Source organism: Zeus faber, assembly GCF_960531495.2.
Source record: "Zeus faber genome assembly, chromosome: 7".
Taxonomy (NCBI): Eukaryota; Metazoa; Chordata; class Actinopteri; order Zeiformes; family Zeidae; genus Zeus; species Zeus faber.
In genome coordinates this window covers 22,042,754-22,070,199 of record NC_137203.1, presented here as the reverse complement: position 1 = coordinate 22,070,199, position 27,446 = coordinate 22,042,754, and the positions used below count along the sequence as shown (strand labels likewise).

General features: G+C 48.3%; 1 protein-coding gene across 1 annotated transcript in view; it reads right to left on the bottom strand.

Moving 5' to 3' along the window:
• LOC307233053 (tetratricopeptide repeat protein 28-like) overlaps positions 1-27,446 on the bottom strand; it is a gene marked incomplete at its 5' end in the record, with an annotated part of 185,711 nt that overhangs the window by 43,663 nt on the left and 114,602 nt on the right. The window contains 2 exons of the mRNA XM_080004265.1: positions 21,272-21,402; positions 22,190-22,462. Coding sequence (XP_079860391.1) covers positions 21,272-21,402; positions 22,190-22,462 — 404 coding nt within the window. The remainder of the gene's footprint in view (positions 1-21,271; positions 21,403-22,189; positions 22,463-27,446) is intronic.

Sequence of the window (27,446 nt, the reverse complement as noted above, 5' to 3'; positions counted from 1 at the left end):
CTGTCTGTCTCAAAGTGTGTGAGGGGAGTGAGGAGAGAGAGCGAGACAGAACATGAGGCAGTGTGTGTGTGTGTGTGTGTGTGTGTGTGTGTGTGTGTGTGTGTGTGTGTGTGTGTGTGTGTGTGTGTGTGCGTGTGTGTGCGCGTGTGTCTGTGAGAGAAAGAGTGAAACGGAGAGAGTGAAAAGCAGGGAGAGCAATCTTTCTCCGGTTTAGATGAGTTGTGCTTGTGATCAGTGTCCCACCAAAGTGGGACTGCAACGCTGCATTTTCTCCTCAGATGGAGGCCGAGATGGGCAGATAATGAGGAGCCAGTCTCGCCAGTCACAGTGGATGCATTTAGGCTGGCTTGTGGGAGAGAAAAGGCCCGTATCTCCCTCCGCTGTGACTCCGGGCCTTGTGCACCACTGCTCCTTTTTGACTCACCAACAGAATCGCATAATAACATGCACTCCGGGAAAGGAATAATGGCCCGAATTATATAATTTCTGCCAATGTAACTTTATTCTAATTTAAATTCTGTTTGTTTTCATCACTTATCTCCCTCTATTCCTGACTCCCGCGTCCTTCCACCCTCTGTCCCTGTATCTTTGTCTCTATCTAGTTCTCTATTTCTCGACCCCCCCCCCCTTCCCCCAACTCTGTCTGGGGAGTCAGATGTGATTGTGTTTACAAAGTCGAGCCCTTCTACGGATGTGCACTGATTTGATTAATCCCTACCCTGGCCTTTATAAACTGTTGATAAACTCTTATCAGCAAACACATTTTGCACCAAGGGTCTCTCTAATGAAAGGTAAACTAGTTCTGCTTGGCGGAGGAAGAGCGGAAAGGAGATGCGGGATGGAGGTTGGTCTGCACATGTGTGTGATTTGGGGGGGGGGCATGTCAATCAGTTAATCAGGAGTGTTTGGTTAAACGAGTGCTGTTCCATTTCATCTTGCAGGAGGACAGTGGTTTATCCGACGATCCACTGTCAGTTCTCTCTGCTAAGTATGTTTATATTGCAGGGCACATTAGAGAAGGTCCTGTTTTCACAGCATATGCAAGCACTGATGTATTGTACTTAGTATAATTAGCCCCTTATGTCATGCAGTGGTGTTGCCCTTAATGGTGGCGCCTGTGTTGTGTGTGCCTTCCGCGACTCTGGGCGCCTTGTGTGTGTGTTTTTATTTCCATGCCTAGAGTGGCGGAGCGCTGCCCACCACGTCACCGCCAGGCTGAGTTATGTGGTTGTGCCTTGCCCTGCAGCTGTGTGAATAATGCCTTTGAGATCCTCCCTGTTGGACTTCGGTCCTAAAAGCACGGATATAGCAGTCCCAACCACGGAGGCAATCATCACAGAATCCCGCTGTTTATGGGATGGACACAGTTGCCATGGGAACCTAAAAGGTTGGATTACGGCCTGCTAGGCACGATGAAGGAAGAAGGTCTTCTCCTCCTGAGCACACAAATTGACAAAAGTTGCCTGCTGCAGGAAAAGACGTGTTAATGTGATGTAGCTTGTTTCCTGTTGCTTTGAAGATTGTACTTCTTACTTGTATATACCTGCAGCAGAGTGTCTCCACTGATGGAGAGTTACAATATAAACCTCCCATTACATTCAGTAATGGCAGTTACATCAGTTACATTACTGGGTCAGTTCCCAGTATTGCTACTCTGGCTACAGCTGTATATTAATAAAAAAAACAAAAAACCTTATGCTAAACCAATGGTTTTCATTGCAAAACATATTTTGGTGCAATTTATTGAATATATTGTTAAATTATTTCTCTTTATCATACATACCCTTGACTTCTGCATCCTTATGCAGAGTCAGATGCAGAGTCAGAGGTTTAGAGAGTGACTGAGAAAGTCTCCCCGTGACGCACAGGGCACTTTTTGTTTCATTCAATTAGGAAATGGAGTAAATGAACGAGCTCCATGATAAAAACACTCTTTTTATTTGCTTTGTTTGGCAAAAAAAAATGTCTGATCGTGCTGCCCCAGAGAGGACATTGCTTCTGAAAAAATAATCACAGGGTCCGGCACCAGTCTGTGGCCCAGTTGTTGGGAACCTCTGCTCTAGATGGTCAAACTCCTTGCCGTGGTTTAAAACAAAATGGAATGTGGATAGCGTCTTGTCCATGACTGCAATGTCAATGACCACTTCCCCCAACGGGTCCAGATCAGCCACTCCCGGAAGGATATTTCAATACCAGGGTATAGCAACACCTCCCCATATATGTTTATCAAGCCCTCCCACCAGAACACCAAGCCAGAAGAAAAGGGCCAGGAGAGAAAAACATGAAGACAGTGGCCATTTATCAACAACAAACTTGTTTTCTTGGAAAGCACTTCCTTCAAGTTTGTTATGGGGGGGAACAAACTTGGGTTGGGTTGTTGGGTTTCCCTCTGTCAGAGCGTCATTGCAGAAGTTGATTATTGGAGAATCGGGGTCAATGCAGTAAAGCCAGTTACAAACTGACGTATCCTTGATATTTGACGTGAAGCAGGAACACGCCCAGAAACCGAATGGGACATGAACGGTTACAGCCAGTGGTAGAAAGACACCACGGGTTGTGTTGCGGAGACTGTGAGAGAAAGAGATAGAGGGGGTGAGGAGCCTCCCCTCGGTACGGTGTAAGGTGTTAAGGAGTGCGAGTCTCGCCCTCTGTCCCGGAGTCAGCCGTCGGTGAGCAGGCGTACAGTAGTTCAGTGGAGTGCCACTAATGGGATTACATGGAAGAGTGGAGTGGAGTAACCCTGTGTAGAGATGAGGGGGACGCAACGTGGATTTGATTCCATTAGCTAAGAGGTGGGAACAACTCTCCATGTAACCCTGCCAGAATGCATATGGAGACGCTGCCTACACAGCTGCACGGGCGCAAACACAACGGACGATTTTTCTCCTTAATGTAAATATAATGAAGGACCCGCTTTATTAAACGAATGCAACAACGACAACTGTATTGCTGTGAAAAATGTAGCTCGGAGGTATTACCAACTATCACGCCCAATTTGTTGCTGCTTCTGGAGTTTGTATTTATAACACACACACACATAAGGATGAATATCTCATAAGTCTGGCCAATTTCATACGTTGTATATCAGAGGAGTGTGCGAGCTAATAGCCACCACTTCAAAAAGATGAGTCAAGCAAGAGAAAACTCCTGAGCCCTCCGTGAAAAACACACACACACACACACACACACACACACACACACACACACACACACACACACACACACACACACACACACACACACACACACACACACACACACACACACACACACACACACACACACCTAATTAAAAGCCAGTGCAGAGAGAAGGTGAGGAAGACCATGCACCAGCGTCCTCCTTAACAAGCTGGGCTCCGGCAGCAACAGGAGCTGCTGGCAGGGAACAGAACTGTGCAACGGAGGGAACGGTGGGGGAGGAGGAAAATGAGGGAGAAGCAGTGCGTGAGTGTGTGTGTGTGTGTGTGTGGGGGGGTGGCTGGCTCAGATAAAAGGCTTGGGTAGAGATTGTGTTTGAAAGATGAGAGGAGAGAATGCCGGAGACATCCCTGGGGCGAAGACGTCTTCAGATCTGAATTCACCTACAGAGATGCATTTTGACAAAAAAGGAAATGGCTCAACTGTAAAGATGAGGACAGAACTCTCTGTGTGTGTGTGAAAGGCAGAGCGCGGTAGGAGCTCTGAGGAGGCGCGGCGCTGATGTCAGTACGTGTGGCGGGGCCTGGCATAAAAGAGATGAGATGCCTTGCAGGCTTTATGCGTGTATACTGCGCTCTCTCCACTCATTTAGTGTTTGCACACGGATATTGGTCCACTGGGAAAGCCCATTAGATCAGCCAGAAATCACTGCCGCCCTGCCATATCAAAACCTTCTGCTGTTTTAAGCAGCCCGATGCTGTGCTCTGCCAAGCGAGTGCATGTAGCGCTGCGGCTGGCTGCCCAGTTCCATACACAAACACACATCCCACATTCAGCAGTTCTAGTAAGGGTGCGGTTCGGGGGAGTACGGAGGTGGTGCGGCGGTGGCACTGATAAGCTCAGTAAAGCAGCTGGCCCCCAAATAGACCAAAAATACATGTGGCACTATTTTCTTTTGTCACTGCACTGAATGAACCGGCAACTGACCTACCAAGCAGAAGGACCAAGTAGTGGCACTTTTTGTTTCAAACCTGGTTTAACGCTAATAAACAAGTGCCCCAAGATCTCGGCCCAGTCTCAGACTGATGAGGATCGAGTGAAATGACTGTTTTACCAGGGTGACCTGCGGCGGGTGGAGAAACGACGCCGGGGGGCTGCTGCTCTGATAATTCCTTTAGCCTCGACAGGACACGCTCACAAAGGACTGATTGTAATGAAAGGTCAAGCTACAGGTAAGGGCACTCGTGACAGGCATTACACTGTCTGTCATACTGTCTGCAACTCAAATGGTTACGCACAATCATGCGCTTGGATGCACGAGTACACAAACACACACCATCACACATACTACACATTCACTCAAATGCAAATGTACACGTAGGACTATGCGGCATTGCTTGAGTCAGCCAAGTCTTCATACATATGCATATGCAGGCTGTGCTTTTTTGCTGGAGTTTCTTTCTGAACTGTGGCAAGGCTGTGCAGCGGTGCCAGGCAAATGGTGCATCATTTGTGGTTACACCAGAGACCCAGCATACATTCACTCACACATCCGTACAAAGACAGAAACAGAACAAAAACACACCAAACGTATCCCAGAGCTCTGTGGGTTCTGTTTGCATGTGTGCTGTGCCTGTTAGTGGGTGTGTGTGTGTGTGTGTGTGTGTGTACAATTGCATGATTGTGTTTGCAAGACATGGCCCTTTTTTGTGTGTGGCAGTAGCCAACAGGCAGTGAAGGGGGAGAAACGTGAGAGGCAAACGGTAAAATTGGCCCTGACAGTCTCCATTGGTGTCTGTGGAAAATTTGACCGCGCCCCTCAGAGCAGTGTAGAGGTTTGATATTTCAAGCGCCCTCTCTTTAACAATCCTGCTAGACAAAACAAGAAGGGGCTTTATAGAAATGGCAGAAGTGTTGACTGAGGAAGAGAGAGGAGGCAGAGCAGTAACTGAAGCCCTGCACCAACCCCCGCCAACCCCCGCCAACCCCCCCCACCCTGTAGCCACTACCTTGGTCCCGGGGCCAGTCCCCCTGTGACAGGATGTCAGCATTGTTTGAATGCTAAAAGTAATTGCTGCTAACTAAGACACACATGTATAAAATCGAAGTCTGGTTGAGAGGGAAGTTCAGGAGGTGCTGCACCGGGGGGGAGCTGCTGGGAGCCGCGTATGAATAGCAATGTACTGTACTCCTAATCAGAGCAAAAGCCTTGAAAAGGCTGCACACTTCTGCTGTTTTTTGTGAGGTTGTTTGCAGTGAAGTCGAATCTCCGCGGGGATAGCCTGTGATGTCTGCTGGTGCGGTGAATCAATCCTGGAGAGACCTTGTGGTGACAGAAGGGGGAAAATCACAGTTGCAATGGTATTTGAAAGTCATTTCAGTTCTGAAGCAAACATCAAGGTTCTCCACTTTGCAATCCTTTGGGCTAAGGATAGAGCACACACTGGCGCGCCGGGCGGAGAGGATCCTTGTGTTAACACTGACGGCGGACGGGGGAGAATTAAGGTCTACAAATAAAATTGTGGTCGGATGACACTGTGCATATTCAACCTGCTTTCTACCCGGCGGGCAACAGAAAACCCCCCACGGGAATAAAGCCAAGTGAAAAGAGAGAGGAGAGAAGAGCACCGCCACAATGGCTTTTAAAGTTAGATAACGGGGCAGCAACAGCTGATGGTCAAACATCGAGCAAGGTCCATCCATTAAAAGCTAATTAGTCGCTGTTATGGCTTCGTGCTGCAACTGCGTGCTAAATATAACATGGCTTACAGGTCCCCACTTGCATCCGAGCAGCCTTCACCAGAGGCCTGGCAGTCAACTCAAGGACACACGACTCCAGGGTCACTGAAGGGCGTTTTGGAAGGGCGGTGCTCCCTGTCAGCCGAACAAATCAGGGCCGACATGCGGGACTAACCAGCACACAGCTCCCACACCGTTTTTCCTGGCGCACTGAGAATTTCAGTTGTGAGGCAGAGGCAGGGAATGCAGGGAAGGAGAGAAGGGGAGAGGAGATTAAAAAGAGAGAAGAGGAGAGCAGAGGAGAAGAAAGAGCCGGGCAGATAAGACAGACACAGGTCAGGTCTAAGGGGCCCAGATCGATATGAGCTGGCTTGAGCCGCCGCCTGGAGCAGCCTGGCACAATGAGGGGAATGAAGAGTGACAAGCCCCACGTACACACACCCTCAGCAGGTCGCAGCTCTCCCCTCTCCACCCCCCACTTTCTCTCGGAGACAACTGACGCAGCTTTCCAGCAGTTCCCCTTGGAGCCATCTGAAACAGAAAGCTATTCATACCTAATGGGTTTACACCAAATCTGATTTCTTTGAAATAGCGAGATGCATGGCTGCCTTCATTTTGTTTTATGTGTTCCTCTATTGCAGTTGAAACTGAGGCGACTTTAACCTCAAAGTCAACAAAGAGGAAAGGATGCGAAAATGACTGCTGAGAAGCAATAGTATTTATTGGACAAAGAAGAATTTACTTTCTATCCCCTCCTTTCCCAGATGGTCTGCAGCAGTAACTAGGAAGGCACATTACTTTGCATGTCCAGTGCTCGATAAAAAAAGTATTGCTTATAGAACACACACAGTGTGTGTGTGTGTGTGTGTGCGTGTGTGTGTGCGTGTGTGATTGTGGGACAGTATGAGGGCAGTGGGAGGTCAGTGGGACTACAGGTCTCCTTAGAGTCACCTAGTCCCACCTCAATCAACTGGGCAGTTGCCAGAAGGTCAGCATCACTCAATGTGACGTTATAATACTCTCCCATTTCAGAGCTAAGGAAACATCATTTTTGGGGAAATGATGGCAACCTCCCTTCTGTATAGTCAGGCCTACAGTGCTATCTCAAATAGCATTTACACAACCACTTGCTGCCCTTAATGCTAAACTCAACAATGGCAAACTCATTGAAAACAGAAACGTCAAACAATGCTTCAATTGCACCAAGATGTTTAAATTGACAGCAAGATTTTGCAAAAGACAAAAAGGGCAACCCTTAATAAACAACAACTAATCCATGTCCTTTAAAATACAATTAACATTTAAAATTTAAAATGATTCACTGACAAACTAAGGTGTATTGGCGGAGATTCGGACACTCAATTCGGACAGATCAAATGTACTAGTGAACTGTACATAAAGGCACACAGCACTTTCACCTGCGGTTTAATAGCCAGCTCCATCATGGTGTCCTCAGACCCTCGTCATAGAGCTTTAGAGTGTTGCTTAACTGAATCCCTGGCGACATGCGGTCAAGGAGAGCTGGAGGGGCTCAGCCCTGCCTGCCACCCAACACACAGGGCATTTAAATCCCCTTTACCCCCTGTGCTTTTATTCCTCAAATGTAATTACAAGCTTGGCGAGGTCGTCCACTGTGACTTGGCCAGCCAGCGGAACACAACTTCAACACCGGGCCTCTGTGCGAGCAGAAGACTGGGTCCATCTCTCTCTCCAAGTCACCACCACACCTAGCTGCTTTCCCCGTGGCTCTGCAGGCTTCCGGACGCATCAAGCGAACCCAATGTTTTTTCGGCGCCACTGGGCTCCTCGCCTTAGCACCGCGCAGACAGCACTGGTCCCACTGATAAAGCCCCAAAGAGGATCTAACCGCTGGGCTGTATTATCAACCACAGGGACAGAAATTCTGCCTGCGGGATCACACGCTGCCCATGAAACACAAACACGCGTGTGTGTACACAGCGCTCTGCCTCCCGCTGGAATGGAGATTTAAACCACAAGGAAGCTGTAGCTTCGTCGGCAAAGGGCTGACGGAAAAACCTTCACATTGCAAATGTAAGGAAAATGTGTGACATGTCCAGATGAAGGCGATACGATACGCTGCTTGGGGTCTGCGTTCTGAATTGGAATGGAATTGGGAGGTGGCACAGGGTTGGTGTGAGGGGGTAAAAGACAAAACCTGTCTAATTAGTTTCCTCAAGGCCAAAATCACCTACGGCAGTGAAACAAAGTTCCCTTCTTTTATTTGAGGCTAATGACAGAAGAGAGATCAAGGGCAAGCCGGGGTGTGTGGGCGGGGAGGGTTGCAGATGGGGCAGGAAAGGACGATTAGGGAATAAATGTAATAATGCCGTGTTTTTTTCCTCCTTTTCTAGGGGTACCGTCTCACCGGCGTTTGACAGCCCCCAGCTATGAGCACACACCACAGGGCTCTGATTGACAGGGAGGGTAAATAGCTGCTAGCAGGGGCCCTGATTGTATCTGTGCCTCCTGGCAGGGCAGCAGACTGAGAGGATGTGTGATTGGTTTCCCTTGGTGCACTTCAGCATCAAATTAAGTTGGGCGTTTTGACCAGGCCACCCTCAGGCCTTTAGATGCACCTTGACTCTCTGTCGTACTGAACCCACCGCTGCAACTCCACCCTGGCCAGGTGTGTCCACCAACACACACATACTTGACTCTGCGTCCTGAACATTAGCGCGGGAAAAAAATCCCCCCAAAATAAAACAAAGAATCGGGTAGAGAGGGGAAACTAGGACGAGGGGGTAAAAGAATAGAAAAATAGAGCAATGGAGAGAGCAGAGAGCAAGCAGAAGGAGAGAGCGGAGTGGGGAGAGGGAATATGTTTACCAAACACTCTTGGACTGTTCTGGAATTTAAAGGCCTGGTTTTTCTGGAATGCTTGTTGTGTTCAGGTCACGCAATGTAAGATAGTGGGATTTGCCAGAGTGGGAGGAACACTTGGCTCTTGCTAAACTCTCAGCGAGCTGAAGCTCCAAGGACACGGCGAGACTTCGAGGGGAGAGCTTCGCTCCGGGAAAACTCAGGCGGCTTCAGGTTGTTCTCCACTTCTTGTATGCCGATTGCAGGGCAAAGTTTCCGCTGACTTAAAGCAGACACATGAGCACGGATCGAATTCAACTTCCACTCGTCAAACAACGACAGGCACAAAAAACTCCCCCAAAACAACCTTGTCTGCTTTTGTTCCTAACAGAGCTCGATTTCTAAGAGGATACGCACGAAGGAGTCTTCCCTACAAGGCCAATTGACGTGATGCAGTGATGTCACAGGATGCAAGCCCCTTCGACACAACCTGACTTAAGGGGACAAGGCGGTGGAGGGATGTTGTGACTCCAGGCGAGCCAACACCAACAGCTGTCATGACTCATCCCACATCTGCAACTGCTAGCTTAGAAAGTCTAACCTGTACTCCTAGATTCTTTAAACTCATTCCCAGAGCATTGTCATTCATTCATTCATTCGCAGTCATAGATCACACGTACCTGTTGTACTTGTAGAACTGTCTCAATTCTGTAATGATAATTTGCTCTTCTCTATTACAGGGTGTAGCACTATGGCAATCTGATTTAATGCCACACTGACCCACAAAACTATACGACCTTCAGTATATAGTCTGTGGTGCTGAGACAGCGCCTGCCTGGAGATATGGAGCATTATAACTAGGTATATGGCCGGCTATAAACGCACCAAGTACACACTGGAGACTGGCCTATACAATACTCTCGCTCTCAGGGAGCCCTAAGATTCCAGCACAGCCTCAGATAACAACCGTAAAAAGATTTTCCTCTCACACATGCCTTCTGAAACATGCGCTTTGGGGCCAACAAGTGCAAACACATATAATCTCACACACACACACAAACACACGGCACGTGGACACAAAGGACAACGGGGATACTATTTTCGGTCTCCCTGACGCTGATGAAAAGCTACCCACTGTGAACTTCAATCACATCTGAAAATGATGCTGGAAACGTGCTGTAAACCCGGCAGTTAAATTAAGCCTGTCTGTCAGGCCCCCGGAGCGCAGGCGGGAGGTGGCAGCTCCCAATACCGCTCCGGAGCAGTGAACTAGACCAGGGGGTACCGGGAGTCCCTGCGCCCCCACAACACTTTATGTCTAACAATGGAATAATGAATCCATATGATTATGGATGCTATGCCCATGAACTCCCAAATGTCATCGCCTCAGACAAAGAGATCATGCATATTCCGATGGTGGAGGGGGTGCAGTTACACCATCACATGATATGTGTAGGCTAGTTATCACATCATACAGGCTCACACAGGAACAGCGCTGCACCATGCGCGTTCATGCACACACACACACACACACACACACACACACACACACACACACACACACACACACACACACACACACACACACACACACACACACACATACACACACACACACACAGTAAGATAAGCCCCGGCGTTCTGTCAGAAAGCAGAGGCTAGTGTGATTGGCCTCTGTGGAGCCAGTGTTTCGCTCATCATTAACTCTTCAGATCACACGCACTAATCACGCTAAGCCTCTCTGAAAGCCAATGAAGTCAAAGACGTGCCCATGCACATATTCACAGATGCCTGACTCATTACACACACACACACACACACACACACACACACACACACACACACACACACACACACACACACACACACACACACACACACACACACACACACACACACACACACACACACACACACACACACACACGCGCATGCAAAAAACACTTTATCAACCCTGCAAACAGCATAAGCAAATAGATAAGCCCCAAATGGTGGTCAGAAATAAGTCTAATATGCAGAAAAACCCAAACAGTATATACACAAGTAATCATGTTACAACAGCTTTGATCAGTGCCCACGACAATTTCAGCAGCAACATTATTAAATTGGATACTCTAAAAGCACAACATAGTGGCACACGATTTCCCCAATCAGAGATAGAATGTATGCGTGTGCCTCGGTGTGTGCATTTTGCCATAGGCTACAGGTGACAGCTACAATTACCACTGTTGACAGCTCCAGCAAAAGATAGTGGGTACTTTATGCTGCGGCCGAACACAACTTAGTCGGATGCAAGAGCCAGAGGGAGCTTGGGGTGAGTACATTACAATCCTGACACCGCTGAATCTACTGTATTTCTCACTGTTTGGGATTACACATCCAGAAGTGCATTTGATCTGAAGTTGATATATAGTCAAATCACTATCCTCCATTGTTAAAGAGAGCACTCTGTGTTGGTTTGAGGGGGTCAAGTAAGAGCAAAGCCCCATAGGCTTCTGTCCTCTCTCCAAGATGGACTACTTTCATTTCACTGACTCGGGGCCTCGTATTTTTCCCCCCCCGTTTTTATTGCTGTCTGTGAGCATTTTCCACACAAGACGCAATCCACCTCCATCACAAGGTCACACGGCCTCCCTCCAAGAGAGAAAAGGTTTGGATACGGTGCCACAGGGACAAGAATGCTGACACTGCTCCGGCTGGGGACAAAGGCTCAGAGAGAGAGAGAGAGAGAGAGAGAATTAAGAAAGCGAGGAAGAAAGTGGGACCGAGCAGGTTGCTTTTTGGAGTTTAAGGGGGTCGTTAGGAGGTTCGAGCCGTGATCCCACTCTCTGGCTCAGTGTCAGGGCGTCTTGCACAAGACCATTTCCTCACCCCGCAAAAATGTCTGTCTGCCATGTCCCAGTGTGCGCCGCAGCTCCATACTGTATCATGCAAAACTTCAAACGTTTTGGAGCTGACCTGACCCCGCTCTCTGGGAGACCCCAGCTTCCCTCATAGTACAGCAACCATTCCACCCCCATCCTTCACACACACACACACACACACACACACACACACACACACACACACACACACACACACACACACACACACACACACACACACACACACACACACACACACACACACACACACACACACACACACACCAACCCCCACTGCAGCTATCTGAACCTCGCTATCTCTCTGAGGAGATCTCGCCTCTAGTTTACAGCTGGCTGAGCAGAGCTCCAATCTTTCACTCCACTCTTAAAAGTTGTGACGAGGCGAGGGAGACAGAGAGATTTCGACAAGAAAGGTCCCCCCCCCCCCCCCCGTTCAAACCATATGGTGTCCTCTTTCAGGGAAGTAGGGGAAGGGGAAGTACTGTGTCTACATACTCAAAACAACTGAACTCTCCTCCCTGTCGCCGTGCGCCTTGGAAACAATACAGTTCTCTCTCAAACATGGACGCTTTGTTCTGTACAAGTGGCAGGCAGCCAACTAATGATTTTTTGCAACACAGTACAGTATGAGCCATAGCAAAGCAAACCTATGGTGAACTACAGAAACCTACCTAAACACTTGGATACAACCACTAACCTAACTTGAGTAAAGACGTGTCTGTTGTATCTGGTTCATCATTGCTTTCTATGGAAAAAAACAGCAGCAATAATAAAACACAAAGTTAGCCCTGCTTTGCTACACTTAGACGAGGGTCGCTGTTATGACAATTTAATAAAGCTTGGAACTCAATAGGAGGCTCACAAACCGCTTTCTAAGCCATATCTCGCCGAATCTCCTTTCTCCTCGGCGGTCATTTAATTCCCACAAAACCTGCTGTTTTGTTATTATCCTGAACTACTTCCTTCCTCTTGACTGGGCTGCCATCGGACTTCCGCGGCGGTGTCCCATTCCTGACCCCCTCGTGACGTGGAGAGGCACGGCCACGGCCGCTATATGGCACGGTGTTTTTTAATCAATAACTGTGTCTGGGCGGTAGCAGTGACTAATCAGAGTGAAATCGGAGGTTTAGCGAGAGCAGAGCCCAAAGGACATGCTTGGTGTACGTCGCCAGCTGTCCCAGCCCCCTGACCCCAGTGACTAATCACCAATTACTACGCAGCTTTTTCTGCATATTGACTCCCTTCCCTTTACACCCGTCTTCACAACATATATTTTGTCCACGCTGTATATACCGTATGTACAGATCACATTTCTTAATGTTATGTCATTTTTACACACCAGTGCGCCAAGTCAAATTCCTTGTATTTGTAAACATACTTGGTTAATGTGATTGAAATTTGACTGAAAAATGCACAAGTCCGCCCCGAAGGACACAATCTGAGGGAACATCTGTGATGCCAGCCGAGTTTTCGCCACAGGAACTTTCCCCAGGAACTAGGAACTTCTGGAGGAACTCGATGCGTTACCACCGCAGGGACCAGTGTCTAAATTAAGTTCCGGGGACATTCATCCGGCAACCAAAATGTCCCTGCTCAGGGGGTAGTACTTTTCCAAAGTACAGAAACTTTGGAGGTGGGGCTTGCAGCGCTGAACATTTTCTGATTGGTCAAGTACTCGCAGAATTATATTTCAGCCACCAACGCGACGCACTCTGCAGTACTCGCACATCTGCGACACAGTGGAGCCAAAAATAAGTGGAGGTGGTCTACAATAACATTCAGAATTGTGATTTACTTGAACTATTAACTTCTTACCATTCTTGTAGTGTAGGCTGCTGATCCAGCGGGTCGGGGGGAGAAAAGTCATGGAACGGGGGTGGTGTGGGGGGATATCGCTTTGACCACGCAGAGAGATCGCTGAGCAGAGAGATTGGCGAGCATAGATTTTTTTTTAGGCTCCTCAGAAGAGATTTATGGGAAAATATTGTCTTATAATCACTTTTTCATACGTCGGCAGACAAATTTGCCTAATCTTCGTGGGTCTTAGACCGCAGTGGAAATGCAGACAACGGGGCTGAGGGAACCTTTTAGCTCCTGGAAAAAAAAAGGTTCCTGGGACTAAAAGTTCTGGGTACTTTGGGTTAGTTAGTTAGATTGTAGGGCAGTTGGAGAGGAACGTGCTTTGGATCAACAGCCCCTCCCCTCTGTCACAACAATATATTTTCACCTCAGAGCTGCCGACATGATTCATGATCCGGGGGCCTTGATGTGGTCTTCGTACAAAATACCCCCAGTCTGCTAATGTGGGTCTCTGCGTCTTTTGGGGTGTGTGTGTGTGTTGTAGGAGCAACTGCAACTGAGAAGTCGTTTCACACTGCAGGGCTAGAAATAGGTCTTACTGTAGCTAAATCAACCAGTTCCAACCTCCCTCCCAAACCTCCCACTTCCCTTGAGGCTGTATTACACAGTACACACATAATTCTACACACACACACACACACACACACACACACACACACACACACACACACACACACACACACACACACACACACACACACACACACTAACACATTTCCTTCACCCCCCCCCCCCCGTGTCTCACCTCTCTCCTTCCTTTCCATTCCCTGACACCCCCACGCCCAGCCCCCCTCCTCAACACACACACACACACACACACCTCCCAGTAGCTCTTTTTTCCCTTGTTACTTCTCCCTCGCCTTCATTAAAATGGACTTCCTAAAGCCTCCATTCGTCTTGCTGACAGTCACCCTATCGATCGTCCAGGAGAGGGGATGCAGTTCCAGGGCTTTAAATGGCTCCCTGGCTAGCCTGAGTGAGGGCCTGGCTGGACACACATCTGGAATGGAGGGGCAGGGGGACAAGAAGGGACATTTAACCTCACATTGGTTACCTTTGGCTGGGAGGTCTCACCGTGACTCTGGAGGGTGTGATGGGCTTTTGATTTGATTTGATTTTTTTTCCCCCAAGCCCTGGGTATGACTAAAATGTTCTAATAGGCAAGGATCTAATAATATGATCTATGATGAGGATCTACATGAAACTGGCTCAGTGATTTGTAACGCAAACTCTAATTTAGATTGTGCATTAATCACAGCGGTGCTGAGCCAGCCTCTAAGGACTGCTCCCACACTCCCACAGGGAGTCAATCCAAGGACTACGGTGGGAACCCTCACAACAATAGCAATAGCAATAGTTGTGGACAACCTGGTTTTAAAGATGGGCCATATGCGCCGCCCTTGTATTCAGCGTTATTTTATAATGATTAACCTGCAGAGCAACCATCAGCGTAGAGCACTAGGAGGGCAAAGTATCGCCAAAAAACAAAAAAGTTTATGTATATGAAATACTGTATTCAATTAACCTATTTGACTAATAGGTTCAATTTATAAATAAAACTTTATTTATGGGTTTCTATTATCATATTGTTTTAAGGTTATAGGGTTATAATATACAATTTATATTATAATATAATATTTAATTGTAAGAAAAATGAAATATACATTAAATATATAAATAAATTAAAATCTCATCATCCGTTGGCAGGCCATTTAACAGGCCAGGTTTGCCACCACTGGACTATGGGATAAGAGGTGGTGGGAAGGGGGGTATTTCAAATGGTTACACTGACATGCAATTTCTTTCAATCAAAGCCATGTGAACCAACTTTGCACTGCCTGAGATTTTTAATGAATCTCCATCTCTTATCATCAGCCGTTATCGGGCAAAGATGAGTTAGCATCTCCCCTCTTCATTTATCTCAAACCCCCTCCACCAAGATTTATGTTTTCCAACGTTTGATTTTCCAAATGATTGAATTCTCTGCGGTGCAGCCAGTGTCCCATGGTGCCATGGGAACCCTGAGGAGTCTGTTGCAGTCCTGCAAATCCCCCCCCCCCCCCCCCTCGCCGATGAGTACTATCTCTGCTGGTTGTCATCTATAATCATAGAGCACACCACAGCAGCGGTGTCAGGGTGTGAGGGAGTTTCCTGTGACCATGTCACTGTTTATTTGTCCCCTAATCTGTCCGCCTGAATTGCCATTGATTGCAGCGGCAAGGTGATTGCAAAAAGACAAGGTGTAATATTCAAGACAAATTCCCCAACTTCCTCAACTGTGAGCCGTTCCATCTACATAAGGCTGTGAATGTTTAAAGAAAGGCCTTGTTAAGGCCGGGGATAACAGGAGGCCTTGTGCTCCATTTGTATTGATGCTTTGATCAGTAAATATAGCGACTGCAGCCGGCGGAGTCCACACCGCAGCCTTGCAGAGCCAATATCAACAGCCCAGCCCCTCCAGCAGGGAATCCTTTAACACTGGCTCGCGCTGGCACTTTCTAAAGGGCACTCTCCCACATAATATGGTGACATGGTTTGAGGCTCTGCAAAAACAGAGAGAATAACACGGAGAGGGTGTCGAGCAGAGAAAAATTAGAAATGAAAGCGACAGAGGGAGAGAGAGAGAGAGAGAGAGAGAGAGAGAGAGAGAGGGGGAGAAAGAGAGAGAGTACAGTATGTGGGCGAGATGTAGAGGTGGGCGGGGAATATTTAAGAATCTTGGAGGGAAGCTGAGGAATGGAGGGGGAAGAAAAGAAGGAAGGCGGAGGCAGCGTGGAGGGAGGGAGGGAGAGAGGGAGGGAGGGGAATGGAGATTGGGGCAGAGAGGAAGGAGAGAGGGGGGGCAGCAGAGAGGCAGAGAGCAGTAGTCGATATAACAGTACTCATTCATCTCTCTGACAGCCTTCCAAATGCTCCACTGGGGAAGACACACTGCTGCGTCGCACGCACACACACACACACACACACACACACACACACACACACACACACACACACACACACACACACACACACACAGTTTATTTTTAAACACAGGGGTTGCAGTCTATACTGCACACAGTAACACATTTCCAGGGTCAACGATATTATTATAGGACAGGACAAATCAGTGCACATACCATTTCACTGCGACCAGTTCACATACAAATAATAGCATCGGTTACACACAGACACACGCACACACAAACACAAGTGGTAAAGCAGTATGTGCTTGCTGTGACAATAAAATGCTGATAAATCCCCACATACCTGTGCATTGTATAAGAGGAGATTCTTTGCATTATCCATGATGTTGTCGATAAACCCAGTGAAAACATAAATTTCCCATACATGCTTGTGTGACCAGCTACACATCTGTTTTCACACACACACACACACACACACACACACACACACACACACACACACACACACACACACACACACACACACACACACACACACACACACACACCCTCGATTCCCTGTCCTGGACACGGCCCATTGGCCCCTGCCTGCCGTCCATTTCTCATGATTCACGGCTAAGCAAGCTGCTGTAGAGCAGTTCTGAGCCACTGGGCCGAGGAGAGCCAGTGTGTCATTATGGCAGCCCGGAGATGCTGCTGGAGCTGCTGCTGGAGCTGCTGCTGGAGCTGCTGCTGGAGCTGCTGCTGGAGCTCCAGAGCCTCAGCCTGGCACCGCAGGGGGCTCAGGGGGGCAGAGACGTCTTCACGTGGTGGCGTTGTTTGGTAGTTTGTTTGACAAGAGAAGCAGTATCAAAAGCATCAACAGCTGAGTGCACAGAGCAGAACTGGCATGACCAATGAGGTGTGCACCGAGAGTGAATGAGTGTTGCCTCTCATTTGGTTTGACACTACTGTCACCATCCCCCATGCTCCCCTGACACCCTGCTCCTCCTCCTCCTCCCGTGAGGTGGGGCAGCGTTTCAAATAAATTAGCCGTCCTAATCACCCACAAATCCCCCCTCTCAATCAGCAAGGCACCGGCTAGCGTGGAGGGAAGGGGGGAAGGAAAGTGCCAAGTCCCTCTTCTCCACCATGCCATCCCCAATTAGAGTGGGCCCCACGATAGGCAAGAGGAGGCACACATCCAGGCCCCTAATGACACCTTAATGATCCCCTCCTCTGGTGCGCTGCTGACAAACACTGACAAACTCTGACCCTGACAACAGGAACACCCACACTTAGCACCGGTCATTGCCCCCTATTTAGAGTCTCATCTCTCAACCCTCAGCCTCATTAAACAGTGAGGGGGTCCGGCCGGGTCTTCACCCCACCACTCCCAAAGTAGTGGCAAGACAAACAGCCGTGTTGAAAGGGCCCGTGTCACTGTCAGAGTTGGGGGCACGCAAATTCCTTTCGGCAGATGAAGCGACAAGAGAGGGAGAGTAAATAAACAAAGTCCGGGTGCAAGGAAGGACGCTAATGTTAGGGAAGAGATAAGTTAGAACTGTGGACTTGATGGAAAAAACATTGCTCTCTAGCATTTTTTTTTTTCTACTTTTTCCCTGGTTGAGATTTCCATTTCAACTCGGGGCTGGGGGAGCCAGCGGCAGAACCTCATTTTAACATCACACAGGACGTAATTACAGACTGCAGCACAGCCAGTCTGCCTCAGTTTCTCCTAAATACTCACACCCCAAATTAGGGGTTACCTCTTTCTAGTTTAACCTATTATTTGACTGGGACGTCACAGGCAAAAGAGAGGGGAAAGTTTTACAGAGGGAAGAGCTACTCCAACGGGCCCGTTTCGCAATGACAGAAACGGCCTTTGTTGGAGATGGTTTCTGGCAGGCCTTAGATGCAGCCAGGTGCGGGGAAAAACTGGGACGAAAACAAAAGTTGGGAAGGGAGGCACATGTGGCTGAATAAAGCAGTGAGTGTGTTTTTTGTTCAATCCACGGTACGTATGACAGCTGAAAATCTGCTCGGGGGATTAAAAAAAGAAAAAAAAAAAGGCCTGTGCGAGTTAAAGAAAAACATAGGCTCCACGCTCGCCCTGCTATGACCTCACCGGTTTGGACCGCAGCTCCCGGTTTCCAGTCGCGGATCACGGCGCTCACTCCTGGAGCCTTCCCCGTTGCTCACCCCTGGCCAGATAAACTGCCTAACTCTGTTTTCCTTAGTTATCCGTCCTTAGAGCTCAGCATCCTGCTCAGACCCGTGATATGTGGCTAGAGAGTTCCTTTCGGCTACATATATAGTATCCGCCGCTCAGCACTCGACATGCCTGTTATGCAGCGATGTGCCGTAAAGAGAGTATAGAAGAATCGCAGGGGCCGCGCGCTGCTCTTTCGCTGATAAAAACGGGATCCAATTGCAGTGCTGGCTCTTGATTTACAGCGCGAGCTCCCACCGAGATCTCTGTCTTGTGTCTCCCTGTTCCCCTTCATCACACGGAGAGGCCATTCCGCACCGAGAACAGAGGGGGTTGTGGAAGTTAGATTGTTGCCGGAGAACACGGATATGAATTACAGCCTGACTTATGTTGAATTAGTACTATTCCACAGGCAAATAAATAAATAAATAACAGCAATGTATACATTAAACAGAAAGAGGAGGACACAGAGGAATGGACCTACACACACATATAAATATACACACTCATATGAACACACACACAGATATTCCGAAGTGATACCGCAGCATCGTACAGAATTATACGTCCTGATTCATGCCCCCATTCGTCTCTCTTCATGGGATTATTTATATCAGTATATCTGCACAATAAACAGCTTTTCCAATGCATCACTCATAACTTATACCTTTTCCTTATTATACGGCGAGGTATGTAAGTAATTGGCCGCTGTGTAAGCTCCTTCGCTCTTCATGCAGCTCTGCATACACCCAGGCAGTGAGAGCGTCCACTGGAAATCCACTCAGGAGAAACATCCTGCTCTCGGCCTCTAGGAAGTGACCTCAGCTCCACAAAAAAGGCCAGATAATAAGTCCACATCAGAAACAAAAACAGCGGGCCGCCCATAATGAGCTCTGCCTCGCTAGGCCCTCAGAGTGCTCTGAGGGAGAGCAGGTGTTGTGACACACATATGACTCTGATTAGCGGGGGTCATGGGAGGAACATGTAGGGGAGGTGTGTGTGTGTGTGTGTGTGTGTGTGGATGAGGTGGGGGCAATGGGGGCGTCATGCATGACGCAACCATTAGCGATGTGGGATGACCGCTTTGTGGCCCCTGGGCAAGACGTAACACCTCAGTGGGTATCTGGGGGATTGGGGAGAGGTGGAGAATGGGGCATCCAGCTCTGGGCTTCTATCTATTGGCTGCCGAGGACGGGGCTGGGTGTCCCGTAGCAGAGAAACCAGGCTAGTTACAAAGCCAGTTACGTGACAACTTGATGCCATTAGGAGGCTTTGAATTTCATTAGGAGCTGAGGGGAGTGTTTTTTTTTTATTTATTCATCTGAATATGGGCGTGCAATAAGTCACACACACACAAAGACACACCAACAAACAGTAAGATCAGCCATCTGGCTGGCCAATTACTGCTGCAGCCAACTATGAGCTGGATAGACACTCAAAACCCAAACCCTGCATCCTCGCCTCTGCTCTCCTTCCTGCCCCCTCCCCAACCCCCTGGCTCTCTTTCTCCCTCTGTCTGTCTCTAACCTCATTACATGGCAGAGGCACTTGGCACCAGTGTCTGTGGTCCCATAATCATACTTCTACTCCACACATATCCTCAAATTGTGGAAGGGGAGATGTCAGGGGGCCTCCGGCCTCATTCTTCGGACATTAGTTCTGGCTTTGTGCATTGTGCTGCTTTTTGACTGTGCTGTTTGAATGTCTGCTGATATCTGAACACAAACAAGCCGAGCGGCCCGCCTGGCCCCGAGGATAAGGAGCCAAGAGGAAACCAGGGCCATTCTTCTCCGTGTGTGACGGGAACTGCACTGGAACAAGCACCTGTCACACTTCCCTCAGCATACGCGCGCGCACACACACACATACATACACACACACACACACGCACAAAATGAGCAGAGGTCAGGAGGACAGAACGAAATCGGGAGACAGTAGCGAGAGCTTATGTAAAGCCAGAGAGGGACCGAAGCAGGACGACAGACAGAGAGACAAGAGAGAAGAGAGTGCGAACTGGGGTTCAAGAGAAACAAGGCAACAAGCAACGGAGAGACAAGAAGACAATGATGAGAAAAGATAGGGAGATGGCGACAGAGCGAGAGAGCGACAGCACGGAACAGAAATAGACCAGTTGGCAGAACTTTTTTTTTTCTCCTTCCCACTGCTCTCCCTCTCCTCTCCCTCCCTCTCGCCCACCCACCTTCCCCTTGCTCGCCCCGTATCCAAACAACTTAATCTGTGTAAATTACATTCCAAAACCAGCATATGCTGCGAAAGCCCCCACGACTTTACTACAACAAGAACCGGATAAATATCTGCATAATATCTGCATAAACGTGCTGCATCGATAATGAGCCGCGCCAGCTGCTGCTCGCGGCGCTCCTCTGCTCCCCTCCCCCCATCACCTTGATTTGTTCTCCTAACCCAATTCCTAGTCTTCCTTTTTTTCTTTTTTTTTGACCGAACTTCAGCAGCATCCCAGTGTCCTTCGTCCTTCTCCTCCAGACACCCTCCAAAAAATGTGATACTGTGGGAACACCAGGACGCTGCACAAAGCCTTCCCCTACAGGCCGATAAACTTGGTAACCTCCATGGGCCACCGTCTCCTTTGTGGGTGTAAGCTGCGGTCGCCACGCTCTGACCGTTTTTTTTGTTTTTTTTTCCTAAGTCATTCAAACCCCCCTCCCCATTCTGACACCACCCTTCAAGTCCCTGCTCGTCTCCGGTCTTACCTCCCTGTCCTTGAGCTTCATGGCCAGGACCAGCTGATTGCGATGATTGGTCAGCGCCTCGCGGTAGTTGCCCTTGGAGAAGAATGCCGAGCCCAGGTTCCCATGGGCACGGCATTCCCCTGTTTGGTCACCTGGAGAGGAGGTTCCACAGAGGATAGCAGGACACAAATGAAAACAGAGGGAGAAGGGGTGAAAAACAGACTCTACATGGTTATAAAGCAGCCGGTTTGTTTTGTATGGAGTTCTTCGCTACCGGCGCACTGTGGCGTACCACCATGTCCCTAAAAGGCCGAGCGGCTTGCTCTGAGCTGTTGGCGGTGCCAGGGGCTGCACTGACAGCAGGTAGCGCTGATCTCTTGGCCCCGGCGGGGTGCGAGGGAGGAGGTCTTATTATTTCTGCCTGACAGAGAGGGCCCCACATATGGGGCCAGACTACAGCGCATGCTTCAGCGCACCACCTGAGATCCGCACCTCCTTATCTCCAGCTGCTTCGCCCAGCCAAGTGTCAAACTGGGTCCTGGCCAGCCAGCCTGTCGGCACTACCCTACACATGCCTTTTATCCCCTGTCATCGTCTATCACTGTTCTTTCTACCCCCCACACCCCTTTTCCCTCTACAATCTCTATCGCTCTCCAATTTCCACATATTGTATATACCGCTGCCAGCCCTTCTTACTAGTTTGAGCCTGTTCAACTATTGCTCGACGTTTCCTCATCTCCTACCTTTTTGAAATTCTACGTGTCTATTATTTGTTTATGTTTTTGTTTTACCATATGCGTGAAGAAGTCGTTAATAGTTCTTCCACCGATCTCTGTCTTACTTGATCTTAATTTCTCTCCCCTTTCGAGGTAAACCACCCACTTCCCACGCAAGGCTCTCCTTTCCCAGACCCTCTTCCGGACCTCTGCCGGAGCTCACCTAAGGTTTTGGCCACCTCCAGGTCCTGTCCCATGTAGCCTGTGCTCTTCTCGGTGTTGCCCAGGGACCAGTGGGCGCTGCTGAGGGCCGAGAAGACGGAGCCACGCAGCTTGAGGCTGCAGGTGCCGATCTTCAGGGCGGCTTCCAGCACCACAACGGAGGCTGTGTGGTGGCCCGCGGTAAGCAGCTCCTGGCCGATCACGGACACCACCACAAAGGGACTCTTGTCCAGCTTCATCTTCTGCAGCTGCTGATAGGTGGGCTCCAGAGACTCTGTGGGGCAAGGGCGATTGGTAACGTGGTCAAAACAACACTTAGCATTTTGTTTGGTCGGTGTCTGACAAATGATCTGACATTCACTGCAACAATTAAGGAATCATGTTACTGACATGATCCCTCACTTATTGACCCCTGTGTCAAGTTTTTAACACGGTTTTTCTTTGGTAATGCCGCATTTAGGCCGACTACACAAACACAGCTTTTTAGTTTGGCGGAGTGATGTCAATTTGACCAAAAATACTCTGCATGAGTCATGGTTTTACTTGTAGTCTAACCAGGCTAATTTCCGAGAATTCTGTGTCAAAAAATTGCACCCGTCTGGACCACCAAGCGTCTCTCCATGTCAGTCGGTATTGCAGAGGTTTTTTTTTTGAGAGTAAAAGCGGACTGCTCTATGGTTTGAGACAGAGCTAACAGTAATGGCGAGATAGTAATACAGCGAGGGCAAATGGGGGGGGGGGGGGGGGGGGGGGTGCAGTGCAGAGAGAGCGAACACGCAAGGTGACCTTTGGGAGGGCTGAAAATTCACACAATGACATAAATCAATTGTGGGCCACGCGGGATTTAGGATTCAAAGCCCCTTCAGATTACACAGCCCTCTGGAAGACAGCCTCACGGAGCAGCTGGATAGAAGAGGGACAGAGGAGAGTCGGGTGTGTTTGTGTGTGTGTGTGTGTGTGTCTGTCTGTCTCTTTGGGAACAAAACACGTGTATTCGTTTGTATTTGCACACATGCATGGAACAGTGGATTCCCACAACTCCACATTTGCAAATGTTTTGAGCAGATCAGCTCCTATTTAGGTCAAACTATTATAGTAGATTCTTTCAATAAGCAGAGACATCATTAAATTGCATTTTGCATTGCATTGCATTTACAAGTACATTTTGTCACAGTATCAAACCACCCTATATCCCAGTCACAGCCAGCTGAATCTTAGCTAAACAAGTCAATCGAATAATGGTGTATATACGAACAGGCAATATATTTATATTGTTCTGAGTTCCCCGTTATTGTCCCAGTTGTATTTATTTATTATTTATTTTCAGTCAGGCACCTTTAAGGGCACCTCAGGTACGTCCCCGGATCCTAGTGCCCGCCATGCTCCGTAGTAATCTCCACAAAGTGATATCGGTGCGGCAGCTTTAATCGAGTGAATGCGTATGTGACGATGGTAAGTTTCATTAATATGGAAGGATTATTCAACCTGTTACACTGACATGGAAAAGCCAGTTGTTGGAATTCGCTAAAATCATCTTAAATAAATTGTTTCACTCTGTCATTAGGAGCCTGTTTGGTTATCTTTGTGTCGTTTAATGATTTGATATATTTATTTTTGTTTATTACAGATACCATTCAATAATCCATTTAATTCTTCATTCAACTTCATTCAATAATTCATTTAATATTCATCCTACATGGGTGACAATGAATGTAGTACTACCGTCCAGACTTTATATACTTGTGTGCAAAAATCATATTAAGGCACGGATAGTAAATATCGAAATTATCGATATTGAGGTATCCATCAACAATATTGTGATTTCTACCCTGCCCCCAATATCGACCAGCCCTCGCAGTCTGCACACGCAGAAAGGCCAGCGCTCTCGCTCATCGGGACGTTTGTTTAAACGGTACATTCAGACGGACCCGAGCGCACGGTCCTCACCGCCGCACTTCCACACACACGCCAACGCAGGCGTGTGAAAAACTCAGAGACACGCGGCCCAGAGGACGGGAAGCGCATTCCCACACAAGCGCTCAAAAGCATAATTGATGATGCTCTTTCACGAGCATCACTTCTGCTGGAGCACTTGGCAGGATGTTGTGCTCGCAGAGACAGTGGGTGCATATAATATCCATTCATGGCTTGTAATTGCCTTCAGAGTGACACCCAGAGCCGAGTCATAAATCAAACACGAAGAGAATCTTTTATTTATTTTTTTTGGTCCTTTTAAGAGGTGTCACGGCTGCTTCATGCGTAAACAGGTGCTTATGACAACATCAGAGTGCGCTCCTTATGTTAACACACACATGCACACACACACACACACACACACACCCTCAACCATGTATGTCTTTTACACTCCGTTTGTTTTACTAGAAACCACATTTCTCTCCTGTGAATCTGGCATTACCACGGTACCTTATCAGAATAAAACACGGCTCAACGTGAAGGACTGGTTTTGCCCCCTTTTCCATCTGAATAAAGTCATATTCTGTGTTCTCTGCACACCCAAGCACCATTAACGTTCTGTTTGTTTACTCGGTTTTGATAGAATGGATTTCTGACACACAAATCAATGGAAGGAATGGGCGAACTCGTGGTGCTGAAGAGGCCATTTGCTACATATTCTCAAAATGGCTGCCACAGATCGTTTTTTTGTTTTCCCCCCCCCCCTCTTCTGGGGAATCCAATATGAGACTCTGGGGTAGTAAAGGAGTGATTTGAGAGCAGCAGAAGGACCTCGTGGTTCTAGACTCCGTGTCATCCCGAGGGCCCGGGTTCCAGCCTGCGATTTCACCAGCTTCCAACTTGTTTTTAACGGCACTCAACAAAAGGATGGCTCCCGACCGTCGCTTGCCACTAGGATTTTAAACTGCCCCAAGGCCTCCAGGAAGGAAAAAAATACAAGAAATAATAAGATGTAACATTACTGCTTGTCAGACAAACCCCTGGGTGGCCGAGCGGGAAACTGAGAAAAAAAATTTCCTCGTTATTTCTATCAGTAATTCTACTGTGTACTTTCCACACAATTAAAAACAAAGCCATTCTTAAGATTCCCAGACGGCCGTTTGAGGAATTTTTAATGCTGATTAACAGATTGACATAGCACAGCGGGGGGGAAATGCTTTCGAGCTGTTATTCCATGATAACATTTAATATGCAACCCGCTGTTCCACTGCAAGCGTCTATCTTCCCACCAGCGTAAATCTACCACTGAAATGTACGTTACGTAGTGAAACAGATCATTAATTAATGGACGGGCAGGATTTCACAATTGAATGACCGTCCAGCTTTTTGGCTGTGGGCTAGGAGACAATGCAGGACGAAGCTCCGCGGAAGAGAAAAACAAAACCTTTCAGATCCACGCACGTCTTCGTTAAACGTAAACACTTGAGCGAGATCTGATCCCCCTCCCGCAAATCTCTCTCGAAAATCTGATATTGGAGGGAGGATGAGCTGATCCGAGGGAAGCGAGGGAGTGGAGGCAGAGAGGGAGCGGGGTGGTTAGAGGATCGCACTTCCGCGAAAGTTCTATGTTGTGGTGGAAGGCAAAGAATCGGCGACGCTGCCGACTCCGCAGTAATGGGAGGGGAGAGGAGAAGAAGAGAGAAGGAAAGTGAGGAGAGCGAGAGAGAAAGAGAGGGAGCAGACTTGCATTTGACACACCAAGAATTAGGGTATGCGCCGGAATCCAAATATGCTTTCTGGCGGCGTGGAGTGCGCCGTGATGAATTCGCTTCGTGACACGTCGCGTCCTTGAAGGCGTAGCGCTCCTTCAGGTTCATTACTGCGTGTGTCGTCCTGTGGCATTGAATATTTATTTTCCGCAAGTAGATCATCAACCGCGTCCCTCAGCTCATAGACGGAAGAATAAACAGAAAGGTTCTTGAGGTGCATGGGGAAAAAAAAACATAACAGTGCACTCACGTCTTTGTGGCAAAGATGAATAGTAATGAGGACAATCAGGTTCTGAGCAACACCACAGTGACTATGAACTCAAACACAGTTGCAGTCTACACAATGCAGGATTACAATGAAATTACTCTGGTAGCGACAAAATGCATAATTAGAAATTTGTAACAAGTGAACATGAAAACAAATGATTTAAATTCAAACCGTCGCTCTTTTACATATAAGTAGGGCCGCGTTCATTTCCGGGAGCGGCTTCCGTCGTTCAAGGAGTTCTAAACTCGGCTCTAAACTCAGAGCTGGGGGGGAAAATGAAATTAGTGGGCATGGTAATCCCCGGCTGAATCCAATGGTGGTGGGGTGCTACAAGGACGATAAGCAAGGCTGGCAGGGACATTAAAACTCTTCTGCTAGAATGGAAGCATGAGAGGCTCGCCTACCTCGGCCTCATCGGAGGGCTTTGGCTACGTAACACTGATTATCCTCCGTGTTTGCTGGCATCACATTGATTACCCCTCCCACCCCCACTCCCACCCCCAGGTGCCAGCAGCCCCCTCGAAGAGGATCACTGCTCTTAATCCCCTGACCTAACTACCCCTCCTCAGCACACCTTGGATTCTGTCCTCCCACCGGCTCCCCGGCACTGTGGGAAATGTGGTAAACAACTAAGGGATTAAACAGCCGCCAGGGTAAGAGTTGAGTCTTTTCCTGGCCCGAGCGGGCCTACTCGAGCCATATCGCTCGGTCCTGGGTCGACACCCAAACGTGTCATGCTGTTTGAGTTCCAGCGACGGGCTAAGAATCTCTCTGTCGCCCGGATGAGCTTGGCTTTCTTGATTCTCTTTGGGGTGTTTTTCTCTGTAGTCAGCAAGAGTGACTCACAAGCACGCATTCAAAGGAGCCTCGTGTTCACTCTGGGAAAAAAAAAACAAAGCCATTCAGAAGTGCTGATCTCATTGTGGCGTTAAATTTGGGATCAAAAAAATAAATAAAATAAATCAAGGGTGCGTTTATTCTTGATTGAGCAACAGTTTGGAGAAGCAGGTTTCGGGTGATGACAAAAGAGGGACCGCAGTATGACTCAGTCCATGTTGGCGGTGCGTGTCTCCAGATCTGCAGCACATTAAGAACTCTGCAGCTGGTCAGCTGATGTGAAATCGGTGCCAGGTTTAGTTTGAGGTTTGGCTCCCACGTCCCGCTCCCTGACAACCAACTCCCAGCAGTTGGCCGGGGTCATCGGTCGACGACGGGTGACGGAAGTCCAATAGTTTTGTAGGCATCTTGGTTTTAATAAGCCTCTAATAAATCCCCTCAGCTCCAGGCAATCTGCTTTTCACCGGGTT